The sequence below is a fragment of the Pyxicephalus adspersus genome, chromosome 1 (assembly GCF_032062135.1).
Source record: "Pyxicephalus adspersus chromosome 1, UCB_Pads_2.0, whole genome shotgun sequence".
Lineage (NCBI taxonomy): Eukaryota > Metazoa > Chordata > Amphibia > Anura > Pyxicephalidae > Pyxicephalus > Pyxicephalus adspersus.
In genome coordinates, this window is record NC_092858.1 from 39,551,326 (window position 1) to 39,570,082 (window position 18,757).

Sequence of the window (18,757 nt, forward strand, 5' to 3'; positions counted from 1 at the left end):
AGCCATTCAGGAACACACCCATTGCTTGCTAATTGGACAGTGAGTGAGTAGTAGCTTGCCAATGAGGTTATCACTCCTCATCTATGAGCTTGTTTCTTGTCAGGATATTTGCATGCAGCAAAGCTTGACTGACTGCTAGTGCTGGCCGTCCCTGTTGCAGGCCTAATGCTGTAGTATTATTATTAAACATAATTATTATTAAACAGGATTTATATAGCGCCAACATATTACGCAGCGCTGTACATTCAATAGGGATTGCAAATGACAGACTAATACAGACAGTGATACAGGAGGAGAGGACCCTGCCCCGAGGAGCTTACAATCTAGTAAGTGGGGGAATTTCACACACAATAGGATGGGAGATATGTAGTGTGGGAAGTAGTGATGGTTTCAAAAGACAGAAGAAGATGGGTAGGCAAGTTTGAAAAAATGTGTTTTGAGCGCTCTTTCAAATGAGCAGAAAGTAGGAGCAAGCCGAATAGGATGAGGAAGACCATTCCAGAGAGTTGGGGCAGCTCTAGAGAAGTCTTGTAACCGTGCGTGTGATGAGGTTATGAGTGAGGAAGTCATTAGAAGGTCATTGGAGGAGCGGAGAGAGCAGCAGGGGGAGTATTTTTGTACCAAGTCAGAAATGTAAGTGCCTGTGTAGGGATTTGAAGGCAAAGCACAGGAGCTTAAATTTGATTCTAAGGTGAAATGCAAGCCAATGGAGAGAACTACAAAGAGATGTAGCGGAAGAGGAGCGGAGGGAAGGATGGATGAGTCTGGTTGCAGCATTCATAATAGATTGTAGAGGAGAGAGTCGGGTTAGTGGAATACCAGAGAGAAGGATGTTACAGTAGTCCATACGAGAGATGATAAGAGCATGTACAAGGAGTTTGGTGGTCTCTGGGGACAGGTAGGGGCGGATTTTGGAGATGTTGCGTAAGTGAAAGTGACAGGACCTGGAAATGTTCTGAATATGGTTGGTAAATGAGAGGGCCGAGTCAAAGGTGACACCAAGGCAACGTGCCTGAGGGGAGGGCCGAATAACAGTCTTGTTAATAGTTAGATATATGTCAGGGGGGGATTTGGAATTTGAGGGGGGGATGATGATGAGTTCTGTTTTATCCAGGTTGAGTTTCAGGAATCGGTCAGACATCCATGATGAGTTGGCTGACAGGCAGCATGAGACCTTATCCAGGACTGAGGGAGACAGGTCAGGGGTGGACAGATAAATTTGAGTGTCATCAGCATACAGAGTAGTACAGGGAGTAGTTGATAAGACTAATTCATATACTACCTACATTTACATAAACACCTAACGGTTACTTAAAGAGGAACTAAACTCAAAAACAGCCAAAAAAAAAAAACAAATACACTTACCTTCAAACCTGCTGAGCAGTCGATCGGTCCGGAGGACTCTTTCATCAGGTCCTGTGTCGTCCCGGTATCTGTCTTCGGCCCGCGCTCCAGGCACCGCTATCTTCCCCTCTTCTTCTGGGTTCTTATTACTACGTCACCCGATACAGGCGCGAGATCGGGTGACGTAGCTGGAGAAAAAACTTGCCGATCTCACTGTGCAATTTTTTTTCCCATTTGACAAAAGGGCTCCTTCTGCGCACCCAAGAGCCTCCCGAGATGCATGACGTAGGTATCCCAGAAGGCTCTGCGCTCCCATTCAGCAGTGAGCTGGGCTGCCCTTAAAAAAAAAATAACACGCAGAATTTTTACTAAACATAAAGGGGTTGTCTAACCTTTTATGAAAAGTGAAAGTTCTGAGTTTAGGTACGCTTTAATGAATATATAACTGCATTAACTGATTTTTTATTATCCACTTTGAAATCAGCTTAAACACAGGCATTTCAGAATAAAAAGGGCATGGTTTAGGATGGATATGTGGAGTGTATGGTGTTTCATGTGTGCAGGCCACTGACGTATTTCAGATTGTAGGTATAACACATTAATTCATGTAAAAAGAATGGAAAGGCAGGTATGCATGTAAAACAATTTCTAAACAATTGCTTCCATCATCAATGAAAACACTATTATACCAAAACTAACCTCCTCTGTGTGTGACAAGCAGTATCGAGCATCATTACTACTACAATGAAGTTTTGTAATTTTCTAAATTCCTCATACAGAATCAATAGGTGGGTTTGCACTTATTAAGTTGGAATACATTGTACATTTTGTCCTCATACAGTGCAACAAATAGAAGGCTCAGTTGCCATGCCTACACACCACAATACAGCAAAAAGTAATAATGACAAGTACCCGGCATGGGTTACACTTGCAAAACATCTTCTATAGACAAACACTTTATGTTTGGCATCATACATTTCCTGGGCAGCTAAAAATATTCAGTGTCTAAAATGAGAGGGTTACCATCTCACATATTGGAAACTCAAACAAAGAACAGACTGTTCACACACTATATACCTTTACCTTATCATGAAGTTTTCCTCTAATGAAGATCCCAGGTAGTTTTTCTTCATACTGCACCTATGCACTGTCCCCATTCCTTCATAGGGATAAGCCATCCTCTGCTGAGCCACTGGAGGCTACCCCATAGGACCATGGTACACAAGGAAAATATCATCAACACAAGCCAGCAAGGACTTTGTCAAAGGGTTCAGGGGGAAGGTAAATATTATCCTAGGTGGGCTGCTCTCAAGTGGTATTGGAGATTTACTTAAGAACAATTTACAATTCCTTAATACATGCTGCAAGAGTTCTCCAACTTCCTTGAAGGGGATATTAGTATACTACCCTGTTGGATCACTGGTGACCATAATGGCCGAGGATATTGTTTTTTTTAAATTTCACTTGCTTCCTCTCAGTAGGTCTCTCCCACTCTTCTCCCATCTACCAGAAAGCAAAGCAACCCATCTGTACAGCAAGTCTTCCCTAAAGGATTGCTGAAAAGTGTGTACCTAGCATTTGTCATTTATTCTAGATAGCTGTCACCCGAGATGAACACTTTTGAACACTTCAGGTAAAAATCCAGCGCATGTACAGTGGTCCCATCAACTGTTGTCATTTCCTGTGGAGGAAGATGTAGGAGGGTAATTCCCGCTTGTCCTTCCCCTCCATAGAACTGAACTGAGCTGTACAGAATTCATTCTTTCTAGTGCTGCTACAAATGATCACAAAGATCTTTTGCACCTACATAAATGTTACATTCATACATAGCCTTAGTCTTCTTAATTCCCCATTGTTCAATGCAAGTTTGACAAGCCTGGCTTGGTAAATGTAAACCCTGACTATGAATTTATCTTATTTGTTCTGATTTGGTTCATTAAACTAACCATTGAAAGTCGTATCCTGTTCTGGGGTGACAGCTCTACTACTGTGTGACTATTACCACCCAGGACAGAAAGTGTGGTACTGATCACTAGATGAAAAAAAAAATGTCTGAGAAAAACTACTGCAACCACCATAACTGTGTGCTGATAAACTGAAATACATTTCTGTTCTTCTTCATTTAGCTTAATAGATTAAACTGCAAAGTCAAACCTAAATCTAAATTTTTAGTTACTATAGGTTAGGTAAACTCGACCTAGGGGGACCGTAGGGGGCCGCCACCGCTATCTTCTTTCTGAAGATGCCCATTAATACATTCTATGTTACTGACCTGAAACAAGTATGATGATCAGAAAAGACTCAGAAGATCAGAAAGGTCAATGATTTGAATACTGAAGCCAAGCAACTAGCATTTTTAGCAGAAAAAAAAAGTCTTTATATCTCTCTCATGACATGCAATTTTTAAATAATTTCCCCTTTTTAACACCCAGTATTTTTCTTTAATTACAAAAAAAAAACGTATAGGTTAAATGTTTTCCAAGCAAGCCATCATATTTTTAAATACCTATTGCTAGTTACTGATATGCTTTCTGTATGAATTAATGTTCATTTAAACCCTTACAAATAGTTTTTATATTAAACTACAAACAAATGAAATCCTAGCAATACATAAAATAATGACTAAGAAGCAGTGCTGGATTTTATGCATCATCATTGCTCAGATACGTATGACTTTATTAAATACGCCAACAGCCCTGCAGGTATCTATGAATACATCAGTAAATACAGACTACTAATATCAAAGGGGTGACACCACCAAACCCTAATGACACCCAAATCATAAAAAATGGACATATGGACACATATTTACACACACATATATATATATATATATATATATATATATATATATATATATATATGTGTGTGTAAATACTTACTTGTTTCAGGTCAGGTATATATATATGTGTGTGTAAATATGTGTCCATATGTCCATTTTTTATTTACCTCAGTGGCAGTACTAGCAGTTCTATTTTCCCCCCAGGATCTGTAGGAGTTAAATATTAAAACTTACCTGTTGCCATAGCAGCTGCTGTTCTCCTGGATTCTGCTCCCTCCTCCCAGATCTTCAGACATACCTCCCTGGGTCATCCCCAGTTAGGCTTGTCCAATTTATTCATACTCAACACTTGATAAAAGGGGAATTCTCTAACTGTCTGGTGCCTGTGTCATCCTCTGCAGAAGGAGCTCAGTTAGCTGGGGATGTGTATATGGTTCCTATTGTATCCTAGCAACAACCTCACATGCAATGTACTCTGTACTGCATGTCTCTTATAACATATACAGTCTCTTACAATGTTACAAGAATGTCAACATGAAAAGCGTGCCGTGTAAATAGACACAACAGACACGTTGGATTTTATTTGCAGCATCGATTTTGCTCACTGCTACTTCCATTTTTTCCTATAGCTACCAATACCCAACCAGTGTGTGGGCCAAATTCACAACCCTTCCTGGGGGAAATAAAGTGGAAGCATACATCGTAGTGACCATATATATGTTAATTTAGGGGGGGTACACAAGGGAAGATTTTTTTACTCCAAAACAATTTCTGATCAAATAAAAAGTCAGTCTGAAATAAAATGAACTTTGGGCCAATCGCTACCAAATGATTTTGGCACCTGGATTGGTTGTTGAGCAATTGGACATGTTGGTAAATCTTGATCAAACATACATACGTATGAACCGCATGTGCTGTGCTTTTACTTTTTACTATTATTTGTTTGTTTTGCAGTTGAGGAACAAAATATCCACTATATGGCTTGAAAATGTGTGTATTATGAATAGTAACTAGTGTACACATCAAATGGCTGCAATGTATCTCCACAAATACATCTGGATGGGAGGAGTAGGCAGGGAAGTTCCGCTTTCAATTTGTGATGTTTACTGTACAGCCAGGGATACATGTGCATCCTGAATGGTAAGTAAGGTACTTATTGGATGGATGCTAGTTACATGGCGGGCACACTCCTATTGGCTGCTACCACCGTGTACATTGCAACTATTTGGATTTCATTGTTTTTGGGGATTTTTCAATAAATATTGGGGAAAAATGGGGAGTCACATACAACAATAAAATATCTTTTCCAACTGTACAGGAATTTTCAGTTTTAACATCAGGAAGTTTTGATAATCTAGTAACCTTATCAATTCTATGTTAATCAACATCATTTCAACCATCACCATCATCATCCCCCACCTTCTAGATTGTAAGCTCTTCGGGGCAGGGTCTTCCCCTCCTGTGTCACTGTCTGTATCTGTCTCTCATTTGCAACCCCTATGCCCCGAAGAGCTTACAATCTAGGAGGTGGAGGATGATGATGCTGATGGTTATAATGATGTTGATGCCTTCACATACTTGATGTATATTGCATTTTGGGAAGGAAGGTAGATATGCTTTACATTTCAGGCAGGATTTGTTTTGCAGAAGTGACCTTACTATTGATCAAGATCGTTGCAGAAGAAGATGGTGGTGCCCATGTAAAAAATGCAACCAGGCAAGCGCAGGTATTTTATTATAGAAGGGACAATACCTGCCCCTCCTACAATTGGGGACAAATTGTTGGTCAAAGTAAGAGAGAACTGCTACTGGCTGCTATTCTATTAGCATTGTCAACACATGGTTAAATCTTTCAGTATCAGAGAATTTTAATTACTTGTATAGTCCTTGTCTTAATCATTTTTGTTTCTTCCTATAGGATATATTGTATGATATTCTCTGAAAACTTTCTTACCATATCTTTTTTATTTTTTTGTGCTAGACACCCATCATTATAGCTGCTGATTAATTGCCTCAAATTTACTCCTGAAGATTAATGTTCACGCATTGAAAAATGTAGACCGATTCTAATTAAGATTAAATGACTCCGCATACACTGTGTACATGAAGAAATCTCTCTCTGTACCGCTATATTTTTTTTAATCTGTTCTAACCTAGGAGCATGTTCTCATATTTATGTTGTGTACATTTGAGAGTAGGGAAATGGAGAAATAAGAGCACAATGAATAAACGTACTTAAGAATGTTTAAGACTTGCCTCTGTTAAAGGATTTAGGCTCCTTTAACATCTTTGCTATAATACATCAGATAAAAGGATGTGTGGGAATGTGCTGTAAGCATATTACTGCACTAATAATACCTGCAATTGTAGACAGAAATATTAGACAACCCTTCAACCCTCATGGGTCTTTTCAAATTCAAAAAAATACTTTCATAAACACCCATGCAGAGCTGAAATATGTTGCCTGGTATGCCAGGATCTTGCAGAGCTGGTGATGCCACTTCTCTTGGATACTGCATGCTCAACTGTAATGGCATAAGGAAATGATTTTCCCATTGAAAAGCTGTAGTTTCCATTCTCAGTACTATTAGGCTGAGACAGAAGCCAGAGGGTTTGAATCTTCCACCAGCTACTCAGTCATCACTCATGAGATATCTCTGCTGGCATTCCCATTTCATCCAACCTGCAGCCATAAAAACTAATTTTTTAAAGTGAAACTAAACTAAATTAACTTTAAATTGCCAGCAGGCAGTTCTTTATTGCAGATGGGACAGGCTATGTATCTCCTGCAATAAAACAAACTTACCTGCCTATTTGTAATCTTTTGAAGGATATACACTGAGCTGTGCATGAGCTGCTCAGTGTAGGATCCCAGCATAACTGTCTGTCAGGAATGAATGATATTCTGTCTTTCCAGGACAATTAGCATGGCCAAAGGTGCTGGAAGAGGACCAGCATATGGTGTCAGCCCTGGTGACGGAGCAAGGAGAGGTGAGCTTAGTTTAGCTTTAAGTCATATGAGACTGAGGCTTCTCTCTATTGGTAATGACAAGTGCATATAAAAGGGAGTTCTGGGTATAGTAAGCTCATATTCGGAGTTCTAAAACTATATAAATACAGCTGACCCAACTGGGATATGCAATTTTGTTGTGCCATTTTACCCAAAACTGGGCAAAAGTCAGATAACAGTATTTTTTTTATCTCAACAAGTATTCCAACAGAAACATCTCTAACCTGCACACACCACAGCCATTACAGGGGCATCCCCATCTACCAACATATTTGATTAATTTTTTGTATATTTTGTAAAATACAATATAATGCATGGAAAAGCCCAATGATACAATTTAAAGTTAACCTGTAGCCAGGATACGAACACTTAAGTATTTCTACATTTTTAGCAGTAACAACTTTAAAATAGGCCCTCGCAGTTGTAGTTGTATGTATTGCTCATCTATTCATTTTACCAGCAGTGACCTGGCAGTGTTCCAGCCCAGAACTTGCTCTGAGATTCTAATAGAAGAAGAAGGATAAGAAAGAAGAATAGAATGCTTTTAAATCATTAATAGGAGGCAGGGGTTGATGAGCTGAGAAGAAAAACAACTTCAGTGCTTCTACTATAAACTTTGAGAATGAATTGTTCCACAATCCCTGCAGCTACAGATGTTAGTGTTTGTTTTGAAGCTTCTAACTGCTTAAGAATATATAAATACTTGGAAGTCACATCAGCTCTATAAACTGGCGGCATTTTTATTACTCCATACTCCTATATCTAAAACCCTTGGTTGGAAAAGTCCAGAATGTTTACAGGAGTAATAGAAGTTTTGCAAGGCTTTGACACATTTACAGCACCCTCAATCTAGGCGGCTTTTCTAAGGGAAGTCAGCTAAAGGAAAGTTCATCACCTAAAGAGTGCTAAAACACTGTGAATGGAGTTTACCCATTGCAGAAAAATTGATTCACTTGACAGAGCATTAGTTTAAAATATTAGTAGGCATTAAATAGACAATTTGAAGACTGCAGTGAGTCCAAGTTAATATTATATGCTATACTAAACCTGATTAAATATTTATGCTTCTTTACACTATGCTTGCTCTAGCACCAAGCCAAATTGCCTGAACACATCCTACTGTACAATTATTCTGATTATAGTGCCAACAAAAAATGTGCATTTGTCCTCATTTTAGCACCAATTGCTTCAAAAACTGCTCTTTATAACAAATAAGCTGGAGGCAAACTAGTATTTCATCCTACCTCCCTCTTCTCTAATATTCATATTGTGGGTAATAAAGCAGTTTATGCTTGTCAATTAAATCAGTTGAAGAAGAAAGGTGTGCAAGATTCAGTGTAGAGATTCTTTTCCAGCAAGTTTAACTGAGGCATTGGTGTACACACATATAAATAGAATGTGTTACACCATCACACTTGTACCTCTCATCATCTGACATGCTTTGTCTTGCCCAGGGGTTCAATTAATAAAATTACCAGTTCATTTTCCAGAAATCTAGTGTGTCCTAACTTCCTATATGAGCAAAAATGATCAGACAGGTCTGACAGTACTTTACACTCATTTTTTCATCAGAACAACTGGCATTTTACTGGAACTAGAAGCCTTTTTTGTGTAAAACATTCCTTAAACAACCTCCTATGTTTAAAAACAAAATTGAATTCTCTGTCAGATCTGTTTTATTTTTAAAATGCTCCCCCTCATAATCAATAATGCTCCTTGGAATACACGTACCTCACTGGCAGAAAAACTTAGTTGTGAGTATACACACATAATTTCTACACTATTTTCTCATTGTGATGAGTGCAACTTTAAAAAAAATGCAGGTATAGACAATATTGATCTCTTAGGAAATAAGCCGATACGATCTTTGCAGCACTTAAAACAAGTGTCAGTGAGCACTAAAAATGCCCTTACCATACAGATCAATATCTCTGCATGGGAAATGCCAAATGTGCTTACACTAAATGAGGGTCCGGAGCCGTCCTGCGTTATATCATATTTCAGCTCTTACCTTTATCACTGAAGACCGTCTTACTTTTCTGAATTTTCAAGACAAACACCTTTATGAAAAGAGAAAATAGCTTTTTTGCCATTACCTCAATGTTTTTGTCTGCTTGCTACAGAAAAGCAGCTTATTCCAATTAGTACTGACTGGGGGAACATTGAGTGGGTGGAAGCCATGTACCCTTTTTCTGTCAAGTGAACTTTAAATTACATTATTGCAACTGGCACAGCAAAATAAGGCAGAGATACAAGCAGCAGTGCCAATTAGCAGCAAATGCTGCAGAAACACATCTGATATATCAAGTGAGGGAGATCTCAATCCAAGTGGAGGCTGACATGAACTTGGTTAGAGATTGTATTTGCCAATGTAATTTCTACATGATGAAATGTAGGTGCTGAAGGCAATTATTCATGCAGTGCCCCCTAAAGTATTGTTCTGATTGTTGTCACCAGAAGCTTAGAACAAAATGTGTCATCATAGGTTAAAGCTCATCTGATGGTGTTTCTGGCTCACTCCACTACCTAGATAGATAGATAGATAGATAGATAGATAGATATAGTACTGTAGAATGAAACACCTGATCCCAAGTTCAGGCGGTATTTGGAATCATGTACTTCAATTCACATTTTTTTTTTTTATAAATAAAAGTGGGCAGGGCGCCCTGAATTTGGAACTAAAGTCTGTAATACCTCTGCAGTGAGTGGGTTTGGTGCTAACCCGTCACAATAAAAAAAAATTATACAGTGAGCGCTTATTTGAGCCATGTACCCTCTAGAGCAAGCAGCTGTCCCTTTCTTTTAACAAATTCTGCTTTCTCTATTGCACCTCAGTTGTCCCTTCCTCTAATGTGTTATATTGCACTAAACACATTCCTTCTTTACATTATTATTTTTATTATTATTATTGTTAAACAGGATTTTTTTTAGCGGCAACATATTACGCATCGCTGTACATAAGCATAAATAGGGATAAATGATTGCTTCTTATTTTTGACTGCAAGTATGAAGAGAAAGTACTGATAGAAAATGCAACACCTTTTTGCCAGATATTTACTAAATCTGAATGTGCACATGTCCTTTAAACATCTCAGAGACCTGGGAAAGCCCAGGGGTAATCAGCAATGACAGTATACAAATGCATAAAAAAAAGCCAAGCACAGCATATTGTTTATATTAGGACACAAAACTGCTTAGGTAACTATATGTGATCAGCACAATACTATTTCACTTATCAGTCTCGGCATGTGCTTTCACCACCACAAGCTTTTTAAAAATTGTTATTTGCCAATTAAATAATCACTGATGTAACCCTTTAGGGAACATTGTAAAATACAGATGAGTTCTATTAAATCACTAGCTGTTTTTACAGTTATGCTTATTTTATATACCACTAACATACTTCCCAAAGCAGTCTTGAGAAATTACAGAATATACATATAAAGATAAAGAATTAATTATCTAGTATAAGAAATACAGCATTTTACTAATATCAGAACAATGGCTTTAAATACAATTAGCTTCCATCTTGTACTGAAAAGTACATACTGTACATAGTACAAAACCCCAATAAACACTACTTCTGCATTCTGATAATGAATTTGCTGATTACTCTTTGAGTATTAAAAGAAATTCCTCATCATTTTCTGTCCTGATAATCCTCAGTCACCTGGGCAGGAAGTAATGGAAAAACAGACAACACTAAGAGCCTAACCTTGGTTTCAATTGGTTGGTATTGCTCTCTCTAGCAGAAAATACGTCTTATAGGCATCACTGCTTTGATAAAACTTTTATCAAGTTTTAGAGTTTTTGTTTGTGTGTCATAAACCACCTACGTATCACTTCAAATTGCACTAGGAACATTATACATAATATTCTGCTTTATTGTAATTGTATCTTGATTTCTCTGGATTTTTATACTGGAACATTGTGAATTCATCTCAAACCACACAAAATAAAGCACAGACCACAGCAGCACAAAATTAGCTGGTAATAGATCAATTTATCACAGACATTAAGAATTAAATTTTTAGATTGAAATTGATCAGTCTGCCTTTTTTGTGAATAGCATTACTGTATAACTGCTATTTGACCCTCTCACATTACGATATTTTTCCCCAACTTTTTGCACTTTTGCACACAGGTTAAAATGCACATTTTAAGTCCCCAAAATATAATATTAGGCAAAGTTTTTGTAGAATATAACTATGGTGTTTGTAAAATGTTCTATTTGCACAAAAACATATAAAAATGATTAGTCCTTGCTTATACACACTTTTCCCAATGGTAAATGTTGCTTTCAATTGCACATGTGACATTTGTGCTAAAAACTATAGGTGCCAACTAAACCCTACTAGACAATTCATTTATATTGAACAACCATAGCCTGCTAATAAAAGAAAGTTATGTAAAAGAAAGGACTTAAAAGACGGAATGGCTGGGAATTAGTAACAAACTCCATATATGATATTGTATAGAAACAGCAGCAACATGGAAGAAGAAAATTACCCCCCCTCCACTACAGGAGAGGCTAGCAATGCGTAGGGGTTATATAAACACACTGAACAGCAGGGAGCCTAACATGAGAAGAAAGCAGGGGGAGGAGTGATGAAGAGACAGATTTGGCATGTTCCCCTAAAACAAATTACTGCAGGAAAACACCCGTTTGCAAAATATACTGTTTTTTATTATTTGTGCAATTAGTGAATTAACCACTGCCATCACCCTTTAGTATTAATTTCCCAGCCACGGATGCTGCAGCGCAGAATGGTAATAAAGTGACCCACACTTTGGCTTTAAATGCGTTAAAGATCTACGAGTTTTATATATATATATATATATATATATATATATATATATAACTTGACTGGGCAACATGACTTGATGTTGCTGCAATGTGCTGAATCTAAACCAGATGTGTCTATAATGTCTGGACATGCTATTTCCCCACCTTGGGAATATAAAAAAAAAAAGAAAAAAAAAGAAAAGTGGTTTGTTCCCGTATTATGAGCGATGCTTTTGTTGGCAAATAATTTCAATCCTGAACCAGATCCATTCCAGGCTTGCTGGATCACCCAGGTTCACTGATGAAAGTGTATCTTCTCCACTCTTGGAGAGCTTTAATAAATCAGGTCTATGGATGGAAAGCTGTCCTGTATATGGGCTAGGAGCACTTTAGGTTTACTTTGTTGAAATGTTGACTTTATTTAATATAAAAAAACAGGTTTCTGGGGCTGAAGCCGCACTGCTTAGAAAAAATGAAAGGCAGAATTTGGGATGCAAAAATGGCAAATGTCTGACCTCTTTACAATTTGAAAATTTACAACATTTTTGATGCAAAGAGGAAACTTGTTTTGATACAGTACATGTACAATTATTAAAGGCCAATACCGGATAGCCAAGTGCTTTAAATTCTATGATTTTAGCAAAAGCACAAAAGAATCTAAAGGATAACAGCATTTATAGTGCACATCACTTTCCTTGGCCTTGTCCCTTCCTTGGCAGGCAAGCAGCTAGCATTTTCAGAAGATGTTATCAACTGAAGCCTCCAAATTCTTTCAGTACAGTTTTTTTTTTTAAGACAGGTAGCAGAGGGACAGGCAGATTTCCTAAGAGCATAAATGCCATAGATAACAGTTCCTATGAGGCTGCAGGCCATGGGGTGCTAGGCACTGGTTGGAGCTTTTAACTTTTATGAAGTTGCAGAGACAAGCATACCTAAAGCACATGCTTTGTACATGCAGTATACAGTTGTACAAAGTGAACCTTGCATTAAAATGAAAGATCTTCTAATTCTGCAGTTTCCCCAACTCCAAGTAAAGATTCAAAGCCAAGTTTAAAATAAAAAGGCAAACTTTAAAGGAAAATTTATTAGTTAAAGTTATTAATTATTATTTAAAGTTATTAATCTTACACTTCACAGTGTTTAGGCAAGAGTCACAAATCTTATGAAAGGATGGTCTATCAAAGTATACAAGTGCATTGTCAGTGCATGGGAGCTAACTGGTGACCTCCTCATTGCTTTACCCCTTCCTGGATATCAAATTACATCAGCCCTGCTAAAATACATAGAAATCCTTGAGGATATAGAGAATTAGCAAAGAGTGTGTTGCAAAGTAGGAAGAAAAGGACCGTTGCAGTGACAGACTCACACATAGAATGAGCTAACAGAGAAAGTCTTCTTTAGAACAGTGTTATTATTATAATTATCATTATTATTATTAATATTATTAATAAACAGGATATTTAAAGCGCCAACATATTACACAGCGCTGTACAATTAAAGATATATATATTCTCCTATTGACACATAGATATGCTTTCAGAAAGACAAAGTTTTGCATTTTTCGGTAAGCCACCACATGACCTCAGATGATTGCACTGATTGATTCCTGAACAATAATAGTAAAAGTGGCTGGCTTGGCTATTGTCTAGGAATATATGAAAAGTGCTAATATGTTCAACATACAGTTACAATTAAGAGCTTATTCACACCAGAAGGGAGTTCATAAAGTTTGAGACAACCCGCATGGTACATGTTAAATCACACAAAAAGCTGCTTGTGTTTTCAATCTCATCCATTGTGAATAAGCGCTAAAAGGAATCCATGGTAATTCTGTATTTTTTTTATAGAAATGTATATTTTTAGGCAGGTAAATATGAAAGTTTTCATGCAATCAGTTCTCCCTTTGTGCTAACAAGTGCCACTTTCATATGTTTTCCCCCTTTTCCACACCTCCTGCTCAAATTGTGGCCATGGCACTACATATATCGATCCGGTATGCAAAGGTTTCCTCTAGATTAGGGGTTATCAAACTTTTTTGGCCACTAGGCCATTTTAGGGGTGGGCAGGAGCACACTAGGCCGCACTCTCTCTCAAGTCCCGCCCTAATGGCTCCGCTCCCCACCAGGAACGTCCCCTGAAGGGAATTCCCTCTCCTCCGCAATGCATACAGAGGAGAGGGAATGTTCCCTATTTACCTCGGCCGGCGTTAACACTTCCGCCAACGGGGTAAATAGGGAACATTCCCTCTCCGTAGCATACAGAATTCCCTTCAGGGAGCCACAGCAAGAGGAGGCTCAAGAGCCGCATGCGGCTCGGGTAGTTTGTTCTGGCCTAATCCCATCCGGAAACCGGCGGCACTGGCCTGTATTAGGCCGGATCAGCCAGGGGGCGTTAGCCCGGAACAAACTACCGGCTAGGTCATATCTGGCCTAAAGGCCAGGGTTTGCTGACCTCTGCTCTAGATACTCCAGCATCTTCCTACATCCTGAAACAATCCGATAGGTTTATTGGCTTCCACTCCAAAGATGGCCATGTTCTGTTTAAGCCATTGGATATATAAAGCGGGTGGGTTCAGTTATTCATTTCCTAAGACCCAAAGTTGATCAATGCTTTACAGCCGATTCACAAGAAATACAAGTAGTTATTGCTATAAAGAGAGAGATAGATTTTTATTAAAGTCGTCCGTGTTGCAAAAGAATAAAGAGAAGGATGTCTTAATTGAATTTTGTCATTCCTAATTAAATTCCACTAACTTTGTTTCTATTACTTTTCTCTGCAGTTCATTGCGCAAGTGTTTTAATATCCAAGTGGAAATGACAAAGCTCTCTTCCAGACACATACATATATACATACTGCTTTGTTAAAGTATATTCAAAGTCAACAACAGAAATGCAACACACTAAAGATTACTTCAGTCTGCATTTATTTTTTACCCTTCTTTCCTTTATTACTTGATGATCTTTCTCTTTCTAGTAACACGCTGTCTGTCTGTTACAATGCTTACCTAAAGCACTATGCCTGTGTTGTCACCCAAAACCTGAAATGTGTTGGGCCTACAGAACATAACATAAATGGTGATCTTTAGTTCATGGATGTGAACAGGACAAGGATGATACCAATGCTTAAGATTTCAGCGCAGTATAGGCACAGGAAGTTAGGAGCTCACCAAATTTCTGGCAGATCAACGGAAATGAAAAAATGTATTGCACAAAATCTTAATTTTTCTCTTTATAACACAAGTGTCAATATGGTAGATATTCACAAAAAATAAAATCCAAATAAAAAGATTTTAGATTGTAAGCTTATCCAGGCAGGGTCCTCTCGTTCTATTGTGTCATTCTTTGTATCTGTCTGTCATTTTGTAACCCCTATTACTGCGCTGGGTAACATGTTGGCGCTATATAAATAGAGTTTATTAATAATAAGAAGAAGAATAATAAAAAGAAAGATTAGGTTACCAAATAACCTTCTGCTCATCAGTAAATGTGACTTTACTAGCAAACGTAGAACATATGAATTTACCTTGCCATCTGTTCAGTGCCAACTATCTCCAGCCAACTTCCATCCTCAAGCATTCAAGCAGCTTAATTGATAGTGTAAACTCAATGCTCTAGTGTGTTGCAAAACTCATTGCAGCTGAAAGGTGTGAAGTAGCAGTTAATTAGCTATTTCCTTTTTTCTTCATATTTTTTTTAATAAACCCATTCTCACATTTCCTAGTTAAATAAATTCTTAACAAAAACACAATGACTTGCTTTGCAACATTTTTATTTGATCAATACGAGCTTTCAACATTGGATATTACCTGGGTTTCTAGTGACAATTGTGCAAATAATGTTTATTGCTTCTCTTGTATAAAAGTGGAAACTGACGTGAAATTTGTAGCTCCCCGAAGCAGCTCTTTTCAGTAAAGTGGACTTGGTCCTCCCAAAATCGATATTGAAGTTGATTAAAATGATACTTCTGGAGGTAGGATTGCATTAGCGAAAGCCTGAAAAAAGCCCAACATCTCTAAAACCAGCTTTTCCAAAATAAATTGGATCCTGATAAACGATAAAATAACTTACACCCTAAAAAACTCTTTGACTAAATTTGATGATATTTGGGAGCCTTGGATTTCTTTTTTATCTTACAGATCACAAGTAGCGAATAGCAAAGGGGAATAAGTAAGCAGTAGAGAATTGGTTAAAATAATGGAAATATCAGCACAAAATTGATTTGTTGGTTGTTTATTGTTATAATTCACAAATAGATTGATTACAGACACAGATTGTGATAAGATGTCAATACTGTATACTGAGAAGCACTGTATTTTAGTTTTTTAAGTGAATGACTACTTTTTTTTTGTTATTTTTGAACAAAAAAGAAAAAAAGTGGAAACTGCCCAGTGCATAGTAAAATGACATTGAAGTCTTTTTGTTTTTCTGGTGTTTTGTTACTTGGAACATAATATAAAAGGATTGTCAACTCCTCTGTGTATTCCATTTACTCTAGTTTTATGTTTATGTTAATATCTAGGGTACTGTTCAGTAATTTACTTGAATTTGTAGACAATGGTATTTTTAGAAGAGTTTTCCCAAGTAGACCTGAAAATATTGTAAGACATCCTCCATGGCAGTGCTTCTCAACCAGGGTTTCTCCAGAGGTTGCTAGGGGTTCCCTAAACCGTGAGTAATTTGCACCTCTCAGGTCAGTTATTACTGATACCAATGATCTTTTTGGCTATTTGTAAGAATGACTTTGTTCACACTGGGCAGCAATATAAATGGCATTTTTCCTACTGACCACCATGCTAATGTACTATGAGCTGTGGATATAGGAATTATAGCAGGGGGTTCACTAAAGACCTGAAAGTTATTTCAGGGGGCACCTCGTGTTATAAAGTTTGAGATGGTAACATTCAATGGTAAAAAGTTGACAAAGGCTGCATTAGAGAAAGGGCTTTCTGATTTCCTCTAAACCCGTCCTACTATAAATTGACTAGCTTTACTTGTGCTACTTACTGTGGGTTCTTATACTCTGCAAATAAAACAGATAAATACAAATGTAAATCAATGGAGAAATTGCACTACACACTGCAGCAATCTCATTATCAGCAGAATAGAGCTGGTCTTCGAGTAGTACTAAGGAGATATAATTTACTCAAGTCGTTGTGTACAAACTGATGTTTTTTTTCTAATTTCAATGTAACCTTGCAATATATGCATGGAAAAAAACCTTTTGGTACATACAGTGTAACATTAAATACCTCCAGCAATATCATAGTGCCAAATATTGTGCTGGCACTGTGTACAATTACATTATCATGTGTGTAGCACATGGAGGTAACAGGCAGGACCCAGGACTATAAATAGCTAGGGGTGTTGAAAACAGCACTTATAATATTTAATCCACTGGTAAAGCATACTGCCACAAATTAGAGAGCTGTGCACAGTATGTTAGTAGTTAGCACAATGCATGTCCTACTTCTGATGAGCTGTAAGAGTGGCAAAACATGCTGGAATTAGGATTATGAAAAAGCTTAGTTACATAGCTTCTTAAAAACAGGTTGGAGCATTTTGTAGGGACAGTTATCCCTTAAAGGATTGCTAAAAAAAAAAGGGAATATACAAGACATTTCTTCAGGTTTGAGGCAGTAAAAGAGGAAGAGAGTAAATTATAGCTGGTACAGAAGATAGATGAACAAAGAAAGACATATAAAGAGCTATCTTTAGAAAAGTAAAGAAAGTATAGAGTGCTTCATAATGATCCCCAATGTAGAACACTAAAAATACTGTATGGCCCCACATTGGATATTACACTTCAAAACCTAATTTAACAAAAAAAAAAAAAAAAAGTACAAAGGTTTGGATAGATACATTAGATTCTGAGCCTCTTTGAGGTACAGCTAGTGACAAGACTATGGACTCTGTACAGCACTGCGTAATATGTGGGTGCTATAAAAATACTGTGTAATAATAATAATAAAAGTCTATAAAAATATGATTTTATACTGGTGTAATAAAGGTACACTTTCATCTCAACTGGGTAATATATATGGTGGCAGTAAGTGTGTTACCCCCCTCCCCAAGTTCTGGTTCTGTTTATAAACAATCCACAAAATGAAGTGTTTATTTGTCCTGTGCATTGAAAAGGATCACACCTAGAGACTAAACCTAAACCTAGAAACCTAAAAGGTGAAAACCTAAAGATGAGTGAATGTACATAAGTGTGTGACAACAAAAACTAAATGGAGATGCGCACAGCCAATGTCAACACAAGCATCAGCTGCAACATGGGGATTATACTCAGAGGGAGTATTTGTTTTCTTTCTAATTGATTCATCATGGTTCTATATAAACATATTCTGTACACTGAGACTGGGCACTTTAGTCAAGCAAGTGTAACCAAGTGCACCTTAAAATCACACCTGGAAAAAAACATACAATTAAAAGAGTAGAAGACTGTTACTTATCCAATTCTCTCTTTCCCGCATAACCTGTCCCACCCCGTCACAATTTAGCGCTGGTGCTGCGAAAGTTGGAGAACCTGGAGTGGTGGATGTCAGGACGGTATAGTAACAAGTTTCTGGCTGGTCAATATTTACCCCAGGGAATTACACAGCAGTATAGTTCCCACTTCAACAACCATCAGCCAACCCAAACACTCTCTACTATGTACATAAACTACAGGGCTCAATGGTTGTAATGTAACGGGGGAATGTTCCCAATGGTTGGTGGCTGTCAGTTCTGTAAAACTGTACACTAGGAGAAGCTCTGTGCACTGTGGCTAAACAAAATAAGATGGCAGCAATTGTAGTGGTGCAAATGAACGACAAGGAGGTAAGAAGCTTTTG

The 18,757-nt window shown here is 37.6% G+C and overlaps 1 protein-coding gene across 3 annotated transcripts in view; it reads right to left on the bottom strand.

Moving 5' to 3' along the window:
• The window catches only part of ARHGEF25 (Rho guanine nucleotide exchange factor 25), a 177,490-nt gene that overhangs the window by 82,939 nt on the left and 75,794 nt on the right, over window positions 1–18,757 (bottom strand). The window contains exon 1 of one of the 3 annotated variants that reach the window (XM_072407314.1): window positions 4,361–4,452. The exons of the other annotated variants lie outside the window; for them this stretch is intronic. Within the exon in view, the coding sequence (XP_072263415.1) occupies window positions 4,361–4,370 (10 nt within the window). The 5' untranslated portion in view covers window positions 4,371–4,452. Of the gene's footprint in view, window positions 1–4,360; window positions 4,453–18,757 lie in introns of those variants that run through there. 3 annotated transcript variants of the gene reach the window in all.